The sequence below is a fragment of the Myotis nattereri genome (assembly GCF_964212035.1).
Source record: "Myotis nattereri genome assembly, chromosome: 11".
NCBI lineage: Eukaryota > Metazoa > Chordata > Mammalia > Chiroptera > Vespertilionidae > Myotis > Myotis nattereri.
The window spans coordinates 25,385,107-25,412,119 of NC_138086.1; the positions used below are offsets into that span (position 1 = coordinate 25,385,107).

The window sequence follows — 27,013 nt, forward strand, 5'->3', positions numbered from 1 at the left end:
ATTTGTCAAAACTCATAGAATAGGACCCTAAATAGGGTGAATTTTCCTGCTTCTAAATTATTTCTCAGTAAACCCAAGTTAGAAGGATGGTAGTCAAGTCTGTGTTTGCATCGCTGGGGATAATGCCCAAGGTTTTTGCGACCATGTGTTTAGGAATATTTCTTGTTACCTGATGCCAACTATAAGGGTAATAGAATGCTGACCCGAATTGTGTCATATCTCCCACCAGGAGCATCAGATACATGCATCCAAAACAATAGAGAGTTAGGACTTCACTGAGGTCAGAGAATGGCCTGTGTGAACTATGGATGGTGTTTCTGTTTTCTTTTTTAAATAAATACCTATGTGTGGTATTTAGACTGAAACTTGCTTTTCATTTCAATGTAATACAAAGGTAATGAAGCAGCCAATTCTCACCCACCTCAAACATCTTTGGCAGTTACTGAATCTACCAAAAAATAAATGAAGAGGGGGTGGAGGAGGTAGAAGAGGGTACAGGGGGGGTAAATGGTGATGGAAGGAGACTTGACTTGGGGTGGTGAGCACACAATGCAATGTGTTATAGCAGTGGTTCTCAACCTGTGGGGTCAAACGACCCTTTCACAGGGGTCGCCGAAGACCATCGGAAAACACATATATAATTACATATTGTTTTTGTGATTAATCACTATGCTTTAATTATGTTCAATTTGTAACAATGAAAATACATCCTGAACATCAGATATTTACATTACGATTCATAACAGTAGCGAAATTGCAGTTATGAAGTAGCAACGAAAATAATTTTATGGTTGGGGGTCACCACAACATGAGGAACTGTATTAAAGGGTCGCGGCATTAGGAAGGTTGAGAACCACTGTGTTATAGAATGGTAGGGCTGAAACCGACATAATTCTATTAACCAATGTCACCCCAATAAATTCAGTAAAATGTAATAAAAAGAAATGAAGAATTGTGCATAACCAAAATGACTCAGGCCATTTCAACACAGAAATAAAGTGCACTTCTTCTTCCAGCTCATTCAGATATGCCCTTTCCAGACACTCGCAGTGTAGGTGCTTCTTGGGGAAACACTGCCCTCTTGTGCCCATTTTTGTCTTGGTCAGCCCTACCAGGCTGTAGTGTTCAAGGACTCAAATTGAGTCTTACATTCCCAGGGCCTAGCACAATTTTTACAAATTCATGAATGTTTTGTGTTTTATTTAAGTAATAGACTAACATTAATAAATATGCTAATAGTGATGACATCCAGCCTTACTATGCACTTCCTTCGTGCCAGGCCCTCTGCGAAACACTTTCTGTGTGGTAGCTCCTTAGGAATTGTTATCATTCCCATTGCACAGCTATGGAAACAGAGACAGAGAGAGAGAAAATAACTTGCCTGAATTCACACCGCTAATAAGGGTTGGAATTGGGAATTGAAACCAATGCAGTCTCGTTATACAGCTTCCACATTTTAGATCTGTGCCTTCTGCCTCTCATTTTACTACAAAAATATCTGTTGAAAAATCTAATGCTTTTCACACTATGCGTGCAGTCCTGTCACTGACAAGGATTTTAGAGCTCATCTGTTTCTCCCCACAGCGTATGGATTCAATAAGCAAGGACCACAGACGCTGATTGGCTCAGGGCCACTTACCTGTTCTGTGGAGTAACCAATATGGCTTTCTGGTGAAGGGGGGAGGGGCACACGCGGTTTTACAGGCCGCTGCTTCTGCAAATATTTGAGTGCGCTGTCACAAAAAGATGATCATTCTCATCAGAACGATGAATTGCTCATTGCTCTCCCCACCTCTCTGTCTTTTCCAGGGTTCACTGTTTCCACTATCTCATCCCTCTTGCAAAGGAGGGGAACTATGCCATCGTTGCCAACGTGGAAAGTATGGACTATGACCCCCTGGTGGTCAAGCTCAACAAAGACATCAGTGCCATCGAAGAGGCCATGAGTGCCAGCCTGCAGCAGCACAAGTTCCAGTACATCTTTGAAGGTCAGCCCTGCCCCACCCCTGCGTGTTCAGGAGAGAGGAGGGGCCGGTGGCCTGATTCTTCTCTATGGTCGAGGTTTAAAACTTGTGGGGAAAGGTGGTTGGAATTTTTATATCTTTTTTGCTTAAAGCAGCAATGCCTGGTATCTCTGGATGGCCAGGTAGACAACAATATGGCTGCCATCTGCTCCCGGTTGATAAGGAGATTTAATCCAAGATAAGGCAGATGGCAGCCGGCTGCCTCCCTGACATGCCACTCATGAGAGTTGGGTAAATGTGTGGAGGGCCCCGAATTCACTCAAGAGGAGCTCATAAGAGAAAAAGAAACATACACCGTGAGGAGAGGGCCCTGAAAAATCCCCCCTGGCTAACATTTTCTCTCAGAGAGTGCGTTATTGTGGGAAAACAAAGGCAGCCTCCACGGGCATTGATTTTAGGAAGGCTGCATCCTGAACGCCTTCAGGGCAGGCCACAGGCAGGGGCGGGAATGAGAGACAGCACAGCTGCCCGGCAGGTAATTTTTCATGCTGAATTCCCTCCTAGGATCCCTGTCAGGACTTCGCATTGCCTTCCCTCTTTTCTTGTTTTGGCTTCTTTGTCCATAGACCTGGGTGTTAAAAGCATCCACGGAGTGTCTCAGAATGAAACCGGTGTTGTTTACAACTATTAAGAGGTGCGTCGTCTAAAGGACTGTAGCCACCAGAAGAGAGGCAGTGATGATGCCTGGCTGTTGATTGCTTCATGAAACAGTTGTGTTCCAGAGAATGTGGACCTCCAAATCCTATTTTTTCTTTATTTTTATTTTTTTATTGTCTAAAGTTTTACATATGTCTCCTTTTTCCCCATTTAACCTCCTCCCCCCACCAGCCATTCCCACCCCTGGCAAGCCCCCACCGCCCAGTGTCTGTGTCCATTGGTTCTGCTAATATGCATGCATACAAGTCCTTTAGTTGCTCTCTAACCCCCCCTCCCCTGCCCCTTGTCTCTGGATCTATTCTTGTTCATCAAATTATGTTGATCATTATATCCCACATATGAGTGAGATGTGATATTTATCTTTCTCTGGCTGGCTTATTTCACTCAGCATAATGCTCTCCAGTTCCATCTATGCTGTTGTTGCAAATGGTAAAAGTTCCTTCTTGTTATAGCAGCACAGTATTCCATGGTGTAGATGCACCACAGTTTTTTAATCCACTCATCTGCTGATGGGCACTTACTTAGGCTGTTTCCAGATCTTAGCTATGGTGAATTGTGCTGCTATGAACATAGGGGTGCATATATCCTTTCTGATTGGTGTTTCTGGTTTCTTGGGATATCTATTTTTTCTTTAAATCATATCATAAAGCTAGCTGTTAGTGAGTGCCTGGCATAATGGATTTGGGGGCAGCGGTCACACTCCGTAGCTTGAATCTGAGGCACCCGTCTGAGAATTCCCTTCTCCCTCCTGCACAGTGTCCTCTCTGGGTTTCACCGGGGCTCTCCCAAGCCCTACATTCTCTCTCCCAGAGTTTTCCTCTCACTGTGCCCAGGCATTTCTTCACATGTAATCCTGCTGGGAGACCACGTCTCGAAATACAGGCCTGATCCTCTGACTTAGAATTAATTCTAACTAGGAAAGTTTCAGACTTTATGTTTTAAAAGCCAGTTATTTCTCTGCAATGTCATTTTCTAAATTCAAAAGGTATAATATTGAGTTTCCCCATGCTGGGAGAGGAGGGGACAAGGTCTCAGGCTTCCATGCGTGGCCGAGGGGAAGTACTTCATCCCAGCTGTGGTTTAGAATTGCTGGTGTGTAGTGATAACATAAAGCAGACCAACTTCTAATTGGCTTTATTATTTATTATTATTATTTATTACATAAATTTTTATGTAATACATTTATTAGTATTTACTATTTTTTATATGTGTTTTTATTTATTTGAGAGAGAGAGGAAGGGAGAGAGATAGAAATATCAATGGTGAGAGAGAATCATCGATCAGCTGCTTCCTGCTCGCCCACTACTGAGGATCAAGCCTGCAACTGGGGCATGTGCCCTGACCAGAAACAAAACCATGACCTCCTGGTTCATAGGTCGATGCTCAACCATTGAGCCACACCGGTGGGCAGTATTTATTATTCTTTACAAACAATCCACTTGCCCGCACCCATTGCCTGCACTAGGATTTACTGCAAATGGCAGAACAGAATTATACCCGGAGGTATGGGCTCAGGAGTAGCAGATGAAACTTGACCTACGGAGATTTTTCACAGAAGTCAGTTGTCTGGCATTAATGTAAAATCCCTGTGTGTCTTTTCCTCACTTTCAAGTAGTAGCACATGCAAGTGGGTTTATGGGCTGGAAGCAATGTTGGTGAATATAGCAGAACAAGAGAGCGCACACCTTCCTCTCCCTTTGCCACCTACATCCTAATGGAGGGGAAACTCATTTTGAAGACAGAGGGAGCCATTACATCCAAAGACGCACCCTAAGCTCTGACTTGAGCCACAGTCACCATGGAGGGACTATGCCTTCAGAAGAGAAAAGTAACAAATACAGCAGACCACTCAGGACTAGTCAGACTAGCACTCAAGTTCTGGGCAAACAGCCTGCTAGAGTCCAGCTCTGCAAGAAAAAAAGGAAAAAGAAGAACTAGAAGTTTACCTAATTCCAAGTATTTAGAATTGGAATCTGGCTTCTTGAAATGGTAATCTACATGTGCCTCGGGTTGTTCTGAACTCAATTACATAGGATACCCTGAATGGGACCTGTAGGTGTTGATGTTCTGACCTGCTCTTGGTCAGTTTCCTAGACCTCAAGATAACCCTTTGGAAACTAAAACAAACCACTTATCAGACTCTAGAAATGCCCATAGCCATCTTGGAGGAACTCAACAGTTAATGCATGATCTGCTTTTCTTTCACACTTCGCTTCTGCTTACATTTTCTCCTATTGCTACTTCAGAAATATACTCCATTGTCAGCGTTGAGGTGTATTAGTGCCAATAGCCCAATTTCTTATTGATTTATTTTTGCTTAGGTAGGTCCCGAAGCAACTTTTGAGGTAGCGTATACTTCTATGTTTTGTGGGAGAAAGAGGAGGTCAGACACATCATTGTATTCACATGTGTTCTCCACTCCCAGCATACCTGTACAAGAAAAGAGCTCCTGCACTGTAATAGTTTATGAAACCTGGCATATTCTCCAAGCCCTGGCATGACTGGGTGTACGTGGTGGTGCTAGAGCTGTGGATTTACCAGGTTTTATTGCCAGCAAAGTCCCCCCATTTTTCAGTACCAGGGCAGCTCTGAAATCACTGTGCCATTAGCTGGTGCAGCCATCAGAGATGTGTATTCTTTGGTCATTTAAATGGTGGAGGATTAGAAGAGAGAAATCCTGTGTGTCAGTTTATGTAAGCGGTCACTAATCTATTGTTTCTTGTCTCCCCAACCCTGTGCCCATCCATCAGGCCTAGGACACCTGATCTCCTGCATCCTCATTAATGGTGCCCAGTACTTCCGGCGCATCAGTGAGTCTGGCATCAAGAAAATGTGCAGGAACATTTTTGTTCTTCAGCAGAATTTAACCAACATCACCATGTCACGGGAGGCAGACCTGGACTTTGCAAGGTAAGAGGGACGATTGGGCTCAGTTCCTTGTATCAAAGCATATGAGTCATTTTTAAAAGTAGATTATTGGTTCTTAAAAAGTTAGTTTAGCCCAACCAGTGTGGCTCAGTGGCTGAGCATGGACCATGAATCAGGAGGTCACAGTTTGATTCCCAGTCAGGACACATGCCTGGGTTGTGGGCTCAATCCCCAGGGTGGGACATGCAGGAGGCAGCCGATCAATGATTCTCTCTCATCATTGATTTTTTTTATCTTTCTCTCCCTCTCCATTCCTCTCTGAAATCAATGGGGAAAAAATATTTTAAAAAGAAAAAGTTAAAACAGTTGCTTAATATTAATTAAATTTAGTGTGATCATTTTGCAATATATACATATGCATATCAAATAATTATGTTGTATAACTGAAACTAATATGCTATATATCAATTATATCTCAAAATTTAAAAAGCAAAAATAAATGAAATAGGTTTTCATCAGTCGTAAATAAAGATATTCTATAAAATTCTATTGGAAACAAAACATCCATTAGGTACTTTTTCCTATTGTTTAACCTAAGTTTTTCTTGCTGCAAAACTTTACTAACTTTTTTTGGGGGGGTGGTTATAAAAGTATTATATGCTATTGCATAACATCTATATAGATAGCACCAATGGGGTCCTCTGCCTGGCCTGCAGGGATCGGGTTGAAACCGGCAGTCGGACATCCCCTGAGGGGTCCCAGATTGCGAGAGGGTGCAGGCCAGGCTAAGGGACACCACTGGTGCATAAATCTGTGCACCGGGCCTCTAGTATGTGATATAAAATACAAAGAAGATTTTAAACATTACTTGTAAACTTTTAGTCTAGAGACCATGATATTGGGTATACTTCCTCCTGGTTTTTGTGCACGTATTCTGTGTGTAGGGGAGTTTTTGTACATGCGTATAGATGCAATTTCTCTTTTTACAAAATTAAAACTATGTTAATGTGGCTTTATATTCATTTAATTGTATTTTTCCATATCAGACCATTATACTCTTTGAAAACATGTTTTTCCCATATTTACTATTTCTTGAAAATATTACTTTTAATTTCTTGTAAATGAACCATAATTTATTTATTTAATAACTTGCAACTTTGCAGACATTGGGTTTTCCCTTTTTCCCTCTCATTGTAAACAACAGGTATTGAATGTGTTTTTACATGAACCTATTTCCTCATCTCTTCCATCTCGTCCCAAAGGAAACCTGCCTCCCCTCGTTTTCCTGTAATTGAAGCTCTGCTTTTAAACGGCACTTCCTCTTTCCTAGGTTTGCTGATTTCAGTGTTTAATGTGTCTTTATAACGTGTCTTTTCAAATTTGCGAGTTAATTTTATTCTCTCTTTATGAGGTCTCAACACCATTTATACCTTGCTTCAGTCATCAGACCTTCAGTGTTTTAATGAAAGTTTAACCAGTTTTGAAGAGGATAGATGATGATTATGGCCTCTCAGTGCTAATCTTATATCTAGCTGAATTATTCCACAGACTCCTTTATGGCTAAGAAGTCATTTGTTTTTAATAATCCAGAGTGTTCCTGCCTCATATTTAGTACTTCTGTGTCTTTTCGCTTGATATTTTGATTCCCTAAGAAGTTCAAGAAAATTTGAAACAATTCTCGAGACATTTAAAGAACGATGAAGTATTATATTACCTTGACAATTATTAAGACGTATGCTAGGAACTTTGCTTTGGAATCACATAGTCATATATCTTTGTGTTTAACCTTTCTTCTCCAATCTGTCACTGCGTTTGTTCCACTGCTGCCCTGTTCTTCTGCCTCTCTCTCCTTCTTCCCTGTCTTATTTTTTCCTGCATGTGTGAGTGTGTGTGTGTGTGTGTTCATTAAATTCCCTATTTTAGGCTAAATTTGGTGGAAAGCCTTTCTTGCCCAGATTAGAGAAACCAGGTGTGACTGAATGCTGCATTTATTTGGCCGCTCTATGGGGAATGACCTCATTATTGAATTAGTCTCATAATAACATTGACAAGGGGAACATAAGAACGTGGAGGCCTGAGGGATAGAGAAAAGCATTACTAATTCTCGGAGGAATATATTTTCCTCAATCCAATCATCCTTTTTAAATGATTTTTTTTATTTAGCTGAAGTAAGTAAATTAACACAGTTTTTGGCAGACAGTACGGGGCTCAAACACACACTAGAAAAAACTGGCATCTGAATATTGAATGCTGACTGGGCAGTATTGGAGTTGGCATCGGTGGCCTGAGTGGAATAATGGAGCGGCAACCGAGGCCTGCCTTTCCCAGCTGGACCTGTGCCTGAAGTCCAGGGAGTGGGTGTAAGCTGAAATGTGGGACAGGTACTGCTTGTTGTTACTCCCCACTCTGCGTGGGTTCGGAAGTAGGCTAGTGTAAGTGCATGGCATTGGGTGATTCTGTCCTTCCCATCCTGGGTCAGAAGACATCTCCTTACCACACTGTAAGCTCAAGGGGCCGAGACTCTCCCTGTCTGTTTCCTCGATGCCTGGTCCAGAGTAAGTGCTCATCGTGTGCACTGGACTAATGAACAGGGACCAAATCCAGGCTTCGTTTGGTGTTGGGGAAGGGCTTGGATAACGCCAAAGTTCAGTTTTATCGTCACTGCCCTGAAAGTTTTAATCAGCGACATGGGTCAGTTCCTTCTAGGCTTATAAGAAACCAATCATCTCCCTTGCAGTCCTTTCTTTGTAGAGTGGAAAGTGTTACAGAGAGGAGTAATGCATCCCTACTCTTCACAGGCCTTGTCCCTCATTTTCTCTTGCCCTCATACACACACACCGACATAGACACACTTTACAGCCTGATCCTTTTTCTGCTCCGATTTCGGTAGGGACAGTTTTGTGAAATGGGCTCCATCAATTCTCCTGAACTTGAAGCTATGTAAAATAAATGTAACAGCAGTACCAAAATAGCCAGAAATGATAGACTGGAGCCGTGTGCCTCAGCATTCCTTAGGCAATGTCTAATCAAGCATGGACAGCAGCTGTATTTCCGGCCAATCTCTATAGGAATGTTGTCTTCTAACACAGTAATTAATCACCAGTCACCATGTGTCAGAAAACTTATTTAACAAGAAGTTGCAAGATGCTTGTGGTTTCTCTCTTCTGTAGCTGTTCTGGCCAGTGGGAAAATTAACGCCCTTTCTGTAATAAAGAAATGAGGGCTCTGGGGTAACTCCGTTTATGTTCATTCTTCTGCTCGGGGTGTTGTGAAGTTGTCTCTTTTTATACACACCTGTTCTCCGTCTAATCCCTAATCGGAGGATAAACTTTGGGTGAGCAAAGGGTCAAGACGGCCTGTGATCACCAGAATAGCAGAGACCCTGTGCCCTGTGGTAATGACCTCTGCTGTGGTTCTCACCCTCTGACTCCAAGATTAATTTTCAAACTCAGAAAGAGGCTTTGTCCTGGGAAATTGCTGGGATTAACTGAGAAGTGGAAGGCTTTATCAGTGTGCTTTTTAATTCCTGTCATCAGAGGTCATCCTGCCCTGAGCTGTCACTTCTCCAGGCTGAGTCGCTGGGGACAGTCTGGCGTATCTCAGGAGTCTGAGTGGGCACTGACGTTCCCACGGTGGGCCTGGCAGTGTTTATAGTTTGTGAGGCCATTACTCAGAAAGAATATTCCAGAGTTTTCCTCCTAGTTCTCTCCCCCACCCCCATTTCTGCTTTGTGTCTCTCTCATTACAGTTGCCTCTTTTCTCCTTTCTCTCTCCTGTCACTTCTATTTTCTGCTTTCCTCCTTCAAGGAGTCATCTCACTTTGATTTTCTTCTTATTTTTGTTTTCCTGAGAATGGTATCTCTCATTCCTCAATCTGACAAAGGTAAGGAAATGAAAGCTAAGGCTTAGGAGTGGTGAGGGGAATTCTAACACAGAAATGAACACTTCTTCACCCTTGTGTTCCTGCCTTGATTCATTCATTCATTCATTCATTCATTCATTCATTCAACAAATATTTATTGAGCACGCGTCCTCTGTAGATCCTCTCCTCATGGAACTTGCATTATTGTGGGGCAAGACAGACATAAGTAAAATATATGTATGTCAGATAAAGATATATGCTATGATAAAAAATTAGGCATGGGAAGGAGAATTGGGTGCACCAGGGTATAATGAATGTAACCTTCAGTTTTGGAGTTTTTGTGGACTTCCTCAATAAGATGGCAGCATTTAAGGACAGAGCTAAGGGAAGAGTGAGAGTAGATCAGGTGGCTCTCCAGGGGAAGAGCATTCCAGGAGAGGGAATCTGAGAGCAAAACCCAGAGGGAGGAGTGTGCTTGGCATTTGCAGAACAGCAGAGAGCCCAGTGTGGCTGAAGGGAATGAGCAAGGGGAAGAGTGGGAGGTGGGGTCAAAGGTTCCATCTAAGAGGCTGCGACCTTGAAGCCTGCTGTAACGATGTGTTGGCTTTTACAGTGAGTGAGGTAGGAAGCTGTTAGGGTTTGGAACAGAAGAGTGCCATCATCTGACTGACGCTGTAAAAGAATCACTCGGGCTGCTAGGTTGAAAATAGACGATTGGGAAGAGGAGGTTGCAGGCAAGGGCAGAAGCAGATGGAGCTGTTAGAAAGCGACTGCAGTGATCCGAGTGAAAGATGGTGGTGATTCACAGCAAGATGGCAGCAGTGGTGAGGATGGCAGGCGGTCAGACGAGGATATATTTTAAAAATGCAGCTGATAGGATTTGCTGAAGGTTGCAAGTGAGCCAATGACTCCAAGGTTCTTTTTCTGAGCGACTCACAGGATGGAGCTTTCATTTACTGAAATGAAAACGAGCCTGACCATGGGCCAGAATTGGGATTGTGGGAGAGGGGTAAAGGGCAGGTAGGAAGGGGAGATCAAAAGTTCGTTTGGGCTTGGAATGTTGAGTTTAATGTGCCTATTAGACATCTGAATAGAGATGAGGAAGAGAGCTGCATATACGAACCTAGAGCTCAGGAAAGAGGTCTGGGATGGGAAAAGGAGCTTGGCTTATCAGCATGAAGCTAGGACTTAAGACTGAGAGAAAGGAAGAGGTGAGCACTCGAGAACAAATTACAGGAGAAAGAGGAGCTGTCCAGGAACTGAGTGGCACTCCACTGTTTGGATGTTGGGGTGCTGGAGCAGGACCAGCAAGGAACCTGAAGCGGAGTCAGGGGTAGGAGGACCACCAGGAGAGGCTGTCCGAGAAGTCAAGTGAAGAAAGTGTTTTAAGAGGAGGTGTCTTCATCTGTGTCAAATGCTGTGGGTAGGTTACATCGCTCTGGACAGAGAATTGGCCACTGACAGGCCCCACAAGAGGCCTGAAATGCTTTGGCTGCATTTCTTTATCCTCACTACACAGTTCACCTAGTGTAGAAGCAAGCTGTGCATGCATTTGGAGCAGGCTTCTCCCTCCTCAGTTCCCTGGGAGGGAATGCAATGATTAGAGTGTTTCTGTTGTGAGATGCAAAAAATCAGATGGGCAGCTTCTCTTTCTCTTTGGGTGCTGACTGAGAAAGCTCTGTGCTTCCCAGGATAGGTACTCACGGGCGTTGTGTTTCCCATCATAAAGCAGGGTTGTGATCCCTGTAGAACAGGGGTGGGGAACCTTTTTTTTTTTGGCCAAAGGCCATGTGGATATTTATAACATCATTTGTGGGCCATACAAAATTATCAACCTAAAAATTACCCTGCTGTATTTGGTCAAACATTTAAATAACTCAGCCCAAATGATTTATCAGGCCTTATGCAGCCCGCGGGCCAAACATTCCCCACCCCTGCTCTAAAGGATAAATACCTGGGCAGTTTCATTTTTAATGAAGGGCTGTCTCTGCTCCCAGGTGCCACACCCACCCCTTTCCAGCTCCCTTCCAGCAACTCTGAGTTAGCTTTGGAGCTGGTCTATATATATTCACTTAACCAGTGAAGACCTATGTTGCCTACATATAGTGCCCATACATGGGAGCATTTACCCCACAGAAGCCAACAGAGACATCTGATTGGTAGAGAAAGAGCCATTTGAGACCTAAGGACCAAAGGATAAAATAAATCCTGCCTGAAATGCCTCCTCTGAACACGGGTTTACTAGTATATGGAAAAGTACAATATACCATATTTGTTTAATTCAATAAGACATTGAATCAGAAAGTGAAAAGATAACCAATAGATTGGGAGAAAATATTTGCATATAATATATCTGATAAAGAGTTTTGTATCCAGAACATATAAAAAACTCTTACAACTCAATAATACAAAGGCAAATAGAAAAATTAGAAAATAGGTAAAGGCACCCCAGTAGCATTAAGTACACCTAGTGCCCAGATCTTGGTTGTAATAGTATCCTCAAATGAAAGCACCCAGAGCTCCTGGGAGAAATAAAATTCTAGGACTGGGACAGGAAATATACAAGATGAGCCTAGAACATCTTGCAGTAACAAAATACACACACGACACAGTGACGGAATGTGTCCAGGGCCACAGGAACCAACTGAAAGAGCTTCCAATGGTCAAAGTTGGACAATTTGAGCAGCAAAAAAAAAAAAAAGTAGCATCGGATTTTAACCCGAAGCATAAAAAATAAATATCAATGAGTCCATACTGATATAAATAAGTGATTGAATATATTGGTGAGGAGAAGAGACCAATCTGTGCTGAGGCATTCCAAATAAATTGTGTAGCTACTCCACCCTAAAGGAGGGGGATCCTAACTTCCCACCTCTTAAGTGTAGGATACACAGAGTACTTCCTTCCAAAGAATGCCTGTGGATTGGGGGAAAGTAACTTTATAGTAGAGGGATCTGAAAAATAGTAGTTGAGCCAGGTGGTCAAGGTCAACGTGAACAAGCATAAATCATGTTGACAGATGTACCCTCGATACAAGGGGATGAAAATGACACTTGACCTCTATGATCTTCTTCCCCCAAACCCATAGCCCTTGTATAATCATGAGAAAAAAACATCAGGCCTATATTCATGGAAGAGGACCCTTTATAATACCTGACCAGTACTCCTCAAAACTTTAAGGTCATAAAAAACCACAAGGAAATTCTGTCCTGGCCAGTGTGGCTTAGTTGGTTGGAGTGTCATCCCATGCACCAAAAGGACGCCAGTTCGATTCCAGTCAGGGCACATACCCAGGTTGCAAGTTTAATCTCCATTTGGGGTGCATATGGGAGGGAAGCAACCCTTTGATATCTATCTATCTATCTATCTTCTTCTCTCTCTTCCTCTCTCTCTCTTCCTCTCAGCCTCCCTCTCCCTATCTCTCCCTCTCCCCATCCCTCTTTTCCCCTCTACCTTCTCTCCCTAAAGCAATAAAAACATATTTTAAAAAACAGGGAAAGTCTGAGAAGCTATCATAGCCAAAAGGGGGCTGAGAAGACAGGACAACTACATGTAATGTGGTAATTGGATGGGATCATGGACCAGAAAGAGGACATTAGGTAAAAACTAAGAAAATGTGAATAAACTGTGAACTTTAGTAAATAGCAATGTGTCAATATTGGTTCATTCATTTTGATAGATTCACCATACTGATATAAGATGTTAATAATAGGGAAATTGAGTGTAAGTTAACTGGGAAATCTCTGTACTGTCTTTTCAATTTTTCTGTAAATGTAAAACTGTTGGAGGGAAAAATTTGTTAATTAAAGAAATAGGCATAGGATTTGAATAGACATCTCTCCTAAGGAGGTCCATAGATGTCCAATATGCACATGAAAAGATGCTCACCATCATTCACTTTTAAGGAAATGCACATCAGAACCACAGTGAGATACCACATCATACCCACTAGGGTTGCTCCAATGAAAATGACAAGTGTTGGAGAGGATGTGGAGAAACTGGAGCCCTCGTATATTGTTGGCAGGAGTATAAATGGTGCAGCTGCTTTCAAACAGCTTGTTAGTTCCCCATCTACTGGAAGTAGATGTGAGCTTTCTAGGGCAAAGACTATTCATTTCTATAGTCCCTGAGCCTAGAGCAGTACCTGACATTCAATAAATACTCCTGGGTGATAAAGTTAAGGTGTTTGGACTTCATATTGTCTGTGGCTGAAGGCTTCTAAGTGGAAGAGTGAGATGGTCAGATTTGTATTCTAAGTAGATGATTTCAGCAGCTATGTGGGAAATGGATTTGAGGCCAATAAAACTGGAGGGTTTGCAGACCCATTGGAAGGTAACTGTTAAGTGAGAGGTGTGTGGGGCTTGAAGAGGTCAGGGCTGGTGGGGGTGGAGGAGAGACTTCAGAAGTATGAAGGAGCTGAAGTTGTCAGGATTTCGAGAGTGATTGAATCGTGAGGGTAAAGAAAGAGTCGTCACGGATGATCCTCCACTGTCTGACAGGGGTATCTAGCTGCATCACCATCAAATAAGATGAGCCTGCAGGAGGAGGGATAGGTAGATTCGATGAAGCAGGATCTTCAGTGGACATGAGTCTGAGGTGCCTGTGGGATTTCCAAGTGAGACTTCCCATACGCAAGTGCATGTGTAGCTTGGAAGCTTGGGGGAGAGGCCTGTGCTGAGCAAACAGACTGGGGGAGTCATCAGCATAGAGTTGTCCTTTAAGCCATTAGAGGAAGTAAACACTGTGGGTGCAGAATAACCCCCGGGGACACCAGCATGTCCAGGGAGGGGCCTGAGGAGGAAGAGGAACCCCTGAAGAGGATAGGGAAGGAATGTTCCCAAGCGCAAAGCCTGGAAACAAAACATATCACTTGGTACCTACCCTGCTTTGTCCTTGACCTTGGTCTCTGGAGGGCTGAGAATGTTTTATCCCCACCAGGAGCTGTTTGGTAGGTTTCTTTCTATAAACCTATTGCACCAAGTCATTAGTTTGGTTTCCTGCAGGAAAAGGTTATAGGTTTCCTGCCTAGAGTGACCAGGGTGGTGTGATCAGGGATTAGCAGTGCCATGCTGCCATCTGCTGGGCACACCCCAGTCTCCAGACAAGCGAGTACCGTGGCCTAAATCTCCAAAGAATGGTGCTGCCTGAGGTAGGCTTCAGAGGCCACTTGGCTGACAACATGAAATGCCTTTACCTATCACATAACGTTTTCTCTGTCTTGCTAGGGGAGCAATTTTTTTACTTAAAAAAAAATCCAAAATATTTTCACATCTTTTTCTCTGTTTGGTCCTCCTCCTCCCCTCCCCACCCCCAGCTTTATTTTGCCATTGGTATAGGTGTCTTTTCAGCTCTGGGGTAACCTACTCCTTTTTTAGCCTTTACCTGTAATACTCAAGATTTTTTGACTCAAGATTATTAACCATATGGATTTGTGATTAATTTTTATGAGAGATTAGTCTGCTATCCAAATTCTTTTCGTGAAAATGCTCCCCAAAATTCTGTTACACTTCTTGAATGTAATGGTGATGCAGAGTTAGCCCTGACTTTCCTAGGGGCCGGAGTAAATGGAGAAATATGACGGGTTAAATCGCTTTTGCTGCCTGGTAGGAGGAAATGTACCAGTTAATAAAATGTAATAGTAGCTGAAACCGGTTTGGCTCAGTGGATGGAGCGTCGGCCTGTGGACTGAAAGGTCCCAGGTTCGATTCCGGTCAAGGGCATGTACCTTGGTTGCGGGCATATCCCCAGTAGGAGATGTGCAGGAGGCAGCTGATTGATGTTTCTCTCTCATCGATGTTTCTAACTCTCTGTCTCTCTCCCTCCCTTTCTGTAGAAAATCAGTAAAATATATTTTTTTAAAAAATGTAATAGTAAACCAAGAATTGATATGGCTTGATCTCTGAGAAAAATATTAAGATCTTTGTATAAGTAGATTTAAACATTACATCTCCCTAATTAAACCTTCATTTGGCTTTGCTACCCTGTTTCTGACCATTCAACTTTCTTCTGATCTCTTTTTCTGTGTTTATTGCACGTATAGTAGGTTCTATATATTCCAACAATTGATCTAAATTGGTTGTTTAATTAGGGCTCTTTGAAGTCAGGTGAGTATGCCTGCTGGTCTGCATATCCCCCAGAAAGCACCCCAAAACAATGAGTACTTATAACCCTCTCAAAAAATTCCTGTCAGTGTTGGTGTTTGATTTCTCATGAACATATCTCAGGTGTGAGGCTTTGATTAAGTAAGATTCCTTTTGATTATCCTCAATGAATGTTACTATACCTTGCACATATATACTTTAGGGATTGTTGGCAGATAGTGTCTTCCCTTTGGAGCGATATGCTGCCATTGGAATGATTCGGAGATTAGCAGAGATGACACGTGTTATTATTTCCAATAAAGATCCCAGGGGATGGAAATCAGAAGTGACTTGTCCAAAAGCTCTCATCAAATTGTGCTATTTGTGTACCCTGCACAGGCCCTGTAGTCGTCACCATCAGGAAATTAAATTAACTCACCCACGGAGGCCATTTTCTGCCAGGAAAGGATTGCATTGTACTGAAAAGACGTTGAACTCGTTCTGTGATACCAAGGATGATCATTTACTTGATTAAAATTCTCACTGCAAAGCTTGATGCTGGCAGCTGACCTTTCCTGTTTCCTAAATAGGATATAATGTTTAACTTTGATACTTACACATAGGAAATGGGCACCGTTGTTACAGCTGTTAAAGCAGAGCTACAACCCTTCACCAACTTGTCCAGGCCAGACTTCCTCCCCAGCATCCACCTTTTCTTGTTGCATCTTCTACAGAAAGCCCTCTCTCCATCCCACCTTCTGTTTTCTTAACACCTTTGCAGTTTCAAAGAAAACAAGCCAGAGTGCTGAGGGGAGGCTGGAGGACCACCATGAACTCAGCTCACATAAGAAGTCAGGATTCAAAGTTAGCTCAGTGCCACCCCAAAGGCTGTTCTTCACCTATGAAATCAGGGCTGTCGTCTTGTAAATATTGGGTCTCTGTTTTGCTTTGTTTAATTAAAATATGATTTCATCTTTCCATTAGGCTCTCGAACATTTTTTCCTTGTATTTTTCTGGTTGTATGTCTTTCTCCCCCGACACCTCCACCCCCACACCCATTTCTGTGGAGCTCTGGCCTCTGGCAGTTCTGATCAGCTTTAATTAGCAGTTTCACCGTAGAGGGCTCTGTAGACCCTGCCCACAGACAGGGGAGTGTGTTCTTAGTGCTGCCTGTAGGCTTTCTGCCCAAACTCCCAAGCAATAACTTGAGGCCCAGCATTGCTCTCTGGGACCCGTCACACAAATGAGACCCAGCACATGATCGCATCCCTGGGGAGTTCTGCCCTTAAGCCCCAAGTGCACACCCTGCACTCTCACAGCACCAACAGGTTAACCATCGTCCTGAAAAGCTGGAGGGTCTGAGAATTCCCTAGAGAACTTGTTTTAAGTGGAATTCTTTGACTCCATCCCCAAATTTTGGAAATAGAAGATTGAAGGTGTGGCCCGGGCACCTGCACTGTATTTAATGTGTACCCAGGGGACCCCGATGCGGTAGTTCTTAGACACTCCTGGGGAAATACTGACCTAACCTCGGGTTTTTTGAGACACACAACATCTAGGCCATTTTTCTCTCGGCTTCTTATTGTCCATTAGTCCCCCTTTCTCTTCTTCTCCTCTCCAGGACAGTGCAGATAATTATAACCTGAAAGGATTAAGCTGAATCCTCATTAAAATGATCCCTCAGGGCAGGCACCTTGAGTCCGGTTATGTTCTTGGAAATTTAGGGGAGAACTAACTATTTCTTTATTCAGTGGTTGGCCAGTAAACAAATTCAACCCATAAATGCACACACCTGGACAAGTCACTTCAACTCTCTTGGCTGAAGTTTCCTCGTCAACAAAATAAAGGGTTTGGTCAGACGATTGACTGCAGGGCCTCAGACAGACATGACTTGCCCCAAGTGCCATGATGTAGGGCCAGGGATGGGGTTCACCTCGACCTCCCCCACCCCCGCTCTCAAAAGAGACTATCACAGGAGAGGTTTTCACAAGGAAGATTAATTTCAACTCAGTTCCAAGAAGATACTGTAAAGATTTTGAGAACCAAGGTACATGACAGGCACTTGAGTATTTTGGCGCCTGTGTGTGGATGAGGAGGGAAGTAATAGAGGCCTGTTTCTTTTCAGAGTCACAATAGTGGCTGAAGCTTTTGCTCACCACACATCCTAGAGGGCCAGCCAGCCAGAAACTGGCTATTGCGTCTGCGTGACCTAGAAAGGTCTCCTAAGGCTCTGAACAGTAATTTAAAAAATAAACATGTAGGTGCTCAAAAATATAAATGTCACATCTACTGCAGCTCCACATCTCCTTTGCTGTGCTGCAATTTTCCGATTGATGGAAAGGTTTTATTCAGATCAGCGTTTTACTCTGTCCTCGAGGCACTCTTAATCTTTGTGCTGTAACCTTTAAGGATATAGGCTATGGCTGCTGCTGTAATGATTTCCATTGCCTGGCATCTGCATGTTTAAGTTCCTCCGAAGAATTGCACACCTTCCACTTTCTCAGTTGGAGATGGAGTCAAATGAGGAACAAAACAAAGGGGGTGGGAGAGGCCAGTTCCTGATTGACTCCCCCACCCCTCAACAGGGCCGGGGAAGGAGTGGATCAATGGCCTGGGCTTTGCTGCCTGCACTAGGCTGCATCGCATTCTCCTCTAGGCAAATCTTCCACCAGATGCTGATTAACCATGTTGGGGGACTGGGGACAGAGGAGGGAGGGGGAGACGTTGGGGACTTTTCATTGCTAGAGCATTTTATTGACAACATTAAGGGCTTCATGATATATTCGACCAGAAATTAATTACAGCCCGGCTCCCCATTTCTCCCTTAGGTGACAGTCTTCTCTTGGTGTGCGCCGCTGTGAAAGTAATAATAGGCTTGAAATGTTTGTGAAAAACATAAAGTAATTACTTGCTGTGATAAGTCAGTCATTTGATGTTTCAGCTTCTCCCATTCCATGTATGTGGCAGCCGGTCGGCTTCTTTTGTTAACTTTAATTATATAGCATGGGAGAATGTTTATTTTTCAGTTTTCAGAAATTTTGCTTTTTTTTTATTATTATTATTTCTTGGTTTCCCAGTTCTCCAGGAATGAAAGTACTGAAATGATAATGACACATAACTAACATTTGAACAAGGGAAGCATATGTCTGCCAGGAAGCTGATTGCCTTAGTTAAATTTTGTAGCTATTGGCCATCAGCTATTTGCCAGTGCTTCTAATGAGCCTTAAATATTTACTGTTTGTGGTGCGGAAGGAAAGAACGCTTTCTGGGGCGTTTGGAGGCTCCTTCTCACCTATGGCATATGTTTAAATTATGGGCCCTGAAGCCAAAGAGCCTCTAATAGCTCTTTTTCCATTTTTAAATTACACACACACACACACACACACACACACACACACACACACACTTTTCCTGGGAAACCTACAGCTCCTTTCTTGGTGTCTCTCTCTATCCAAAGGGCCTGTGCAGATCTACTTGGATAATATGACTTCACTCACCTATAAAATGAGGGAGAAGTGGCCTTTTGGTAACTATCTTAAAAGGGGTCCTCACCCAGGCAGACACAATAGCGAGGACTCTGCCGGCCAGCGTGACATATTATCACACACAGGATCCTGTGCTTGGTGCTGAGGCTGGCTCATCCCTAACAATAGGAGCTACATGTTTGCATTTCTTTTTAATATAAATCATTTGTGTGGATATTAAGTTTTTCTGTTCCATCTCATCTGTCTTGTCCATTCCTGATCAGCAAGCCATTATTAGTTCTAACTTCAAAGGTTTGCTTAATCTCCTAGATCAAGCTGTCCCTCTCTTAGATCAATAAGTTTATTTTTTTTCCTTTCTAATATTCCTCTTTTTAGAACCCAATGGAAGAATAGTAAGAATTGGTTATGGATAATTCTTTTGTAGCTGGACTCTGTGCTGTTTCACCACCATGATTATTGGGGTTCCTGGTGTTGATCTCTGAGACTAGAGGATCCTATCCATCATCAAAGATACCATTGCATTTAATGTAGTTTAGGCATTACATATATCTCATATTGTCTTAAAAATTGATGACTCAATATGATATCTCAGTATAAGCCAAGCACTTAAAATATTTTATTATTGTTGCCGAAACCGGTCTGGCTCAGTGGATAGAGCGTTGGCCTGCGGACTGAAGGGTCCCAGGTTCGATTCCGGTCAGGGGCATGTACCTGGGTTGCGGGCATATCCCCAGTGGGAAATGTGCAGGAGGCAGCTGATCAATGTTTCTTTCTCATCGATGTTTCTAACTCTCTATCTCTCTCCCTTCCTCTCTGTAAAAAATCAATAAAATATATAAAATATATATATATATATTTTATTATTGTTAATATCATTACTAATAACTACTATGTGTTGAGTACCTACTTCATGTAAGGGACTCTATTTACATGATTTACACACATCTTATTCAATCCTTATAATGACCTAGCATGTATTAGCATTTTTATTTTACAAATGGGAAAATTGAGTCTCTGAAAGATTAAGTAACCCAAGTCCTGCACAACTAGTAAATGACAGAACTATGATTCAAAACCAACTCTGTCTGCATTTTTGCTGCTGTGCTACACAGCTCATTTCACTGTAATGTATTAGCATTTCAAGAAGATATACCAGGGCCCAAATGACTTTATAGACTCTATTAAATGGTGATGATGGGGTGTTCCTAGTTGAAAGGGCTTAAACGAGGGGTGACAATTTTTTATCCTCCCTGAGAGCAATTGAAAGGAGTTGTTGTCTTGTGGGCTTGCAGGGAGAAACAAAGGAGACCAAGAAAGATGAGGAGAAAGGATGTTAGCACAGCACCTAAGGCCTGTCTAGAAAGATCACAGGCATTATTGGGCCCAACAGAGGCAGGGACGGATGAGGATCTCAGGACCTGGCGTGGCAGCAGCATTAGGGGTCCAGGCCTGGGAGGAACCTGGGCCAGGCAGCGCAGGGGAGAGTAGGACCACTGCTAAGTGCAGCCTCCATTCCCAAAGTATCAGTACAGCACTACGGAAGGTGTATACAGTGACTGATGAAATTGTCCTCAAATGGCTTTTAAGAAGCTACTATGTTTTCCTACATGAATTCAGAGTGTTCAGAAAGGTCCTATTTGGTTTTTCTCAGTGGATAAAGCATTGGCCAGCGGACTGACAGATTCCGGGTTTGATGCCAGTCAAAGGCACATGCCCGGGTTGTGGGCTCTATCCCCAGTAGCAGGCATGCAGGGGGCAGCTGATCAATGCTTCTCACCATTGATGTTCCTATCTCCCTCTCCCTTCCTCTCTGAAATCAATAAAAATATATAAAATAAATAAATAAAAAATTAAGTGTTCAGAAAGGAGGGGAAAACAATAAACCATGTCTTTTTGTCTTATCAATAGAAAACGTAGCTATTTTAAAAGACAAATAAAAGCAGTGACATACTAGTATGATTGACATTTGTCATTTTTTGACCAACTAACTTCTAAACCTCTTTCTGTGTTTAGGGAATTCCTCATAACAGGGCCTTAAAGGGAGACACAGCCACCTTCCATCATAAAAACACAAAGTCCAGGCTGCCTGACTATGTGGAGACGTAACCTATGCTGGGCCAGTCAGATGTGCCCACTCCAGACTAAGCAGGGAACTATGGACACTGAGGGCAGGGGAATGGGGAACCTCATGAGGTGGTGGTAGCTTCAGTGGCTCAACATCCATGAGAGCAGAACAAGACCTGGTGTCTGTGCTTAGCAGTGGCAGCGCTGGTATTTCCTGCCTTTGGAGAGTGATTCTGCAGTAATTTTGGCCATGATCCCAACTGCCGCCTAGCTTTGCTTATTCCTGCTCACTTTCCCAGTCTGGCTCATCTATGAGTTACCCAGTATCTTTTCAATAATTTCTTCTTTGATTTACAACCTTCAATGTGACATACATATATAGTAAAATCTAGTGAAACTAGTGAATTTTAGCTGGTTTAATTCTGTCAGTCCTTTGCAATGCTCAGAGTCTTACATTATTACTTATTACTATTAAATTTTGATTTAAGCTTTGGTTTGATGATTACTCATTAGTATTAAAATTTTGACATAAAATTATATCATATCTCTTTTTATCTTGGTCACTTATATAGAATACTTAAATATCGTTCAAGAATTTTAATTTTTTAAGGGAAAACAAAACTGGCTGGATTGTGTACCCTTAAGTTGGTTCCCCATAGCAGGGACAATTTACTTATTGGATGTATGCACTTATTTCCATTATCTATTGCTATGTAATAAATCATCCCAATACTTAATACCAAGAACAGCAACAATTATATTAGTTCTCTTGATTTAGCAGATTGACTAGGGCTCAGCTGGACAGTTGTTCTGCTGGACTGCTATGGAGCCTCTTGCATGGCTGTAATCTGATGGCAGCTGGAGCTGGAATACCCAAGACAGCTCGCGTAGTATGGTGGGGATAGCTGGGAGGCTGGGCTGAGCTGGGATGCTGGGCTGGCTGGGTTTCTCTTTCCATGTAGCCTCAGAGATCCCCCTTTCACATGGCTTTTCCAAGTGGTTTCTCCATCAGGGTAGTCTTCTTACATGATGACTCAGGGCTCCCAAAAGCATGAAGTAGAAGTTGCCATGGCATAGATCCAGGTCTGGCACAGTATGACTTCTACCACATCTATTAGTGGAAGCAAGACTGGGCTAGCTCAGATTTAATGCAGGAGGGGACACACAAAGGCATGAATAATGGAACACATAGTTCGTTAGGGGTTATCTTTGAAATTTAGGTGCACTATTCCAGACTTCAGGCCCTAGATTAGATGCTCAGTGCCTGGTATAGTACACATCCAATGTATTTGTCAGGATAACTTCCAGTTGCAAGAAGGAAAGACCAAATCCAAATCAGCTTAAGCCAAAAGATGAGAATGTATAGAATCATGAAACTGGGACAGTCAAGGAGTGATTGGTCTTAGACTTGATTTTACTCAAAGATCTAAACCATATCCGCAGGGCTCAGTCTTTTTTCTGATACACTCTTAGTTCTGTTTGCAGCTGCTTGGCTTTATCATTACATAGCCTGTCTCCCCCTGTGGCAAAATAGTAGCCCCAAATTAGTGTCATACTTGTAGCTGGAAATCTTAGAAAAAAAGAGATCCTCTCTCTTCTAAAATCAGTATACCAAGTTCTTTGTGTGTGTTTTTTTTGAAAGGGGGGGCCGGGGGGTTCTGATGGCCCTGTTCATCTCTCAGCCAATTGCTATGACCAAGAAGAATGGAGCATTCTGATTGGACAATCCACATCATATGCTCACACCTATGTGAAGGATTGATTAGTCCAACCTGGACCTCAGAGCACGTGCTCCAGAGAAAAGGAAGGGTTCTGTTACCAAAGAAGCGGCACGAATGCTGGGTGAACAGAACCAAGAGATAGCCACTGCAGCAATAGCAGTTCGCTGACTGAGTGAAGTGTAAGTAATAAGTGAGCGGCACAGACGATGTCCTGAGTTTATTATGTGCAAAGAAAATAGACACTGTAAAAATGTCTTTACTGGAAGCCATTTTTATGGAAAGAGTTAGATGGAGGTGCTGCTGAGACATTATTCAGAGTGCATTGAAATGATTAGAGAAAAGTGTTGTAGAAGAAATGGGGTTTTTTTTATCTATATTTGAAAGAGGTGAGATTTAGAAGGGCGGGTATTGTAGACAGAGGAAAGGTTATCTTCTCAAGAACCAAAAGCTATTAAAAACAGAAAATGTTATAAAGTTTAATTTGGGGATGCTGCTGCTCTCCTAAAACCGTATCTTTAAGAAAATCAAGGGCTTTGTCACTATAGTGCGTTGTACTATTTAGTTGCAGATTTAGTTGCTTCCAAGGACATTTCTTTAGCCCGGAGTGACAAGTGTGTAAGGGGCTCAGGCAAAAATAAAATGTCCAAGGTGATTGCTATCAAAGGAAAAGAAAAGCCTTTTCACAATATATGTTCCCTTGTCCTCTGTCACTCTGATTAACAGTAGTTGCTGAAATTACCAGAAATAATAGTAATCTGCGTTTCTGTATTTATAGTCCTTCCGTGAAGCTGAAGGTTTCCATGAATGTGAATTTAGCTCTTCTCTCACGTGCTAAGGAGAAAATGAAAGTGAGCCAACTCATTGTCTCTCTCTGTCGCTTGCTGGCTCTCTCTTTTATACACACACACACACACACACACACACACACACACACACACACTGAAAGAGGCCTGAGAGTATGAGGAGGGAAGTAGAAGAAACTGACCTGGCTAAGCTGATTACAGTTTCCATACTTTGGGTGAAAGAAAAAATCAGTAGAAGGCAACGATTTATTTAGAATTTGTTTCTCAGATTACTTAGATCATATTGTCTTCCCCAAACCTAAAACATCTTTATTAGAAAGGACTGATAATTTTTGGATATTAACCCCTTATCAAATTTAACAACGAATATGTTCTCCAATTCTGTGGGTTATCTCTTCATTTTGGTGGTCTCCTTATCTTGTCCCTTCTTTAACAGGCAGGAAACTGGCTTAGAGAGATGAAGTAACTGGCCAGGAAGGATCCTGCTAGGGCAGAACCCAGACTTCCTATCTCCTGGGTCAGGGCTCCTTGAGTGCCTCCATGCCTCCTGCAGGCTGATACCAGCAGCTCCCACGGGTTCATATTCATCAGAAACAGTGCACCATGGGCAGTGACAGGTGGCCTGGAGAGAGGGGACATCACTGACCCTCCACCCTGCCCAGTGTCTGACACAGCCCTAGGGGGGCACGTTATCCCACTCCCCATGATGTTCGTCTTCTCTAAAACTAGAATCATATTGCTGTGGGACACTTTCTCATAAACAGAAATTACTGTGTGATAATGACTATGAGCTCTGTTCTCTATCCACACAAACTTATGTTCTTGTTACTAACTGGATACAGAAAGATTATTAGTTTGATTAGCTTTTGATATTGATATTGCCATGTTCTCTCTTAGCTATAAATATCTGCTCTGCCCACATCAATCTGAGTCTTTATTCTTAAGTAATTAAGAGTAGACATGATCACATAGTTAATTGCTGTCTAAATTCTGCTAAACTCTGTACAGATGATGTATTATAGAACTGTACGCCTGAAACCTATATAATTTTATTAACCAATGTCACCCCAATAAAAACAGTATCGGTAGGGGAGGCTGCCCCTGCCACTAAGAAGCGGAAGGTCAAACCCAAGGGCCTGGAGTCCCTAGGTCAGCCCCCGTGTGGATGGGACCGACTCCTGTGCAGAAGGCACAGTGCAGCGGGCCAGGCTCAGAAGTTGTGTCATCACTACCCAGTTAAGTGTCAACCCTGATACCATTCTTCTGCCTCCAATGAAGACTTCTCCATGGGGGACACAGGTTCTTTTCCTGAGCCTCAGAGTTCATGGTAACAATGTGGAGAGGTGCTAGGTAGACAGGGAGAGTCTATCTCCAACCCATTTGGGGGAGCACTGAGGGTTCATGTCGGGGTCACCTATTAGTGCACAAAACCTTCAAGTTCTTACTTTCTCTGAGAGGTATCAGTCTCACTTAGATACCTGCTATCTGCCTCGTAAGAACACTCGCAGATGCATAGCCACATCTAGCAAATAGATATGAGAGGACCTGTAGATCCCCAAGCGGTCCTTCTGAGAGGCAGGAAAGAGCAGGGGAAGCAGCCCTCCTGTGCACGGGATGAATACCTAGGTTTCTCTTAGTGCGATAAAGGAAGCAGACCTTACCCAGACCAAGACATGCCCGTCCAAGGGGTTATCTGTCTTACGACATCCTTATCACCCAAAATACATGGTCTGATGACCCACTTCCATATTGTACATTAAGCCTCTGAGTCACTTTAGCACCTTGGTGGTCCTTTCAGAGCAGCCTGTTCTCTGGCTCTTACACATCTGTGGAACCATCTACCATTGGGAGCTTCTGGCCACTAATTTTCTTACAGAATAGAGGCAAGTACAAGCCCCAAAGCATGTAATTTATACTGCTTGTGTCTGAAGCATTTCCTGAAGAAGTCAGTTGCTCAAGGTTATGACAAACGAGGAAGGGGTCATTCATTCATATAATTCATACATCAGATAGTTACCGGACATATGTCAGAGCTAATCATTCCTGGAGCTTTAAAAACAAGACGCCTTTTCTGCTTATTCACAGAGTAGCAGGGTCGGCTCCATAACGTGAGCCGTTCAGTGAGATAAGAATTAAGAGAAAGAGGATTAAGGTAATAAAAGATGTTAAAACCTCATAAGATTCACTCCTAGATATATACAGGTATACCAACAAATTAGAGCATATGTTCACACAGAAACTTGGACACAAATGTTTATTGTATCATTATTCATAATAACCAAACGGTGGAAACAGCCCAGATGCCCATCATTGGATGAACGGATAAACAAATGTGGTATATGCATACAATGGATTCTTATTTGGCCTTAAAAGATTGAAGTACTGATTCCTGTGACAACATGAATGAACCTTGAAAATATTATGTAAGTGAAGAAAACCCAAGCAAGTGAATCAAGCAGTGTATGACGTCACGAGATCATACACTGCTCGATTCCATTCATATGAAAGTCCAGCATAGTGGGATCTACAGGACAGAATGTACATAAGCAGTTGCCTGGGGTGGGGGAGGGGGGCAGGGAGGATGGGGTTTCTGTCTCAGGTGATGAAAATATTCTAAAATTGATGGCAGTAATGGTTGCAGATATATAAAAATGTCAAAACCCATTGAATTGTACATTTTAAATGGGTGAATTATATGGTATGTGAAGTATATCTCAATAAAGCTATTTTTTATACTAATAAGAACAAAAATTGAAAGTAGTGATAGAGAATGGCAGGAAGCACTCGGAGTTTGTAACACTGCTTCTGGAAGTAGGGGTACTTTTAGTAGTCCTCGTGATTTTTTAAAATAATTATTAAGAGTTGATTCTGGAGCAAATTAGGACTAAAGCACATCCAGCCTAAAAAAAAAAAAGAGTGGTTCAACTCGAGAGAGGAGAGACAGGTTTCACTAATTCAAGATCTGACACACACATCCATCCGGCTGGAGGAAGACGTTATTTTAGAAAAGGAGCGATGGTGCAGTACACTACTGAAGAAATACCAGTTCCAAAGATTTTTCACTGCATCGAACAAAGAGAAAGGAACTTCTGTGCAAATGAATCGGAGACTCCATTATACACCCATCAAGCTAAGAGCAGCTGAGGAAGTGTAAGGGAACTCTTTTGTTTTGTACTTACAGACGTTCTGTCACTGCGTTTTCATTTGTTACTGACTCTCTCAGTTCGGATTGTTTTAATAAGCAGACAGTGGGTTTAGTTACAGAGTCGTGATTTAAAATACTGTCTGATCTCCCTCCTAACCCAAACCATCTGGGATTATAAATGATGACTCTTTATTGCCACCTGATGACCACACAGAGCACAGCCCTTCTAGAAGAACTAGCCTTTTTGGAAATGGATTAACCCCTCACAAGCTGAAATTTGTAATCAGTGGTGCAGAGATGGTGT

The 27,013-nt window shown here is 42.6% G+C and overlaps 1 protein-coding gene across 2 annotated transcripts in view; it reads left to right on the plus strand.

The window, feature by feature from the left end:
- Positions 1-27,013, plus strand: part of EXOC4 (exocyst complex component 4) — a 750,050-nt gene that overhangs the window by 694,236 nt on the left and 28,801 nt on the right. For both annotated transcript variants that reach the window (XM_081102441.1, XM_081102440.1), the window contains 2 exons: positions 1,810-1,988; positions 5,432-5,591. In XM_081102441.1, the coding sequence (XP_080958567.1) occupies positions 1,810-1,988; positions 5,432-5,591 (339 nt within the window). The remainder of the gene's footprint in view (positions 1-1,809; positions 1,989-5,431; positions 5,592-27,013) is intronic.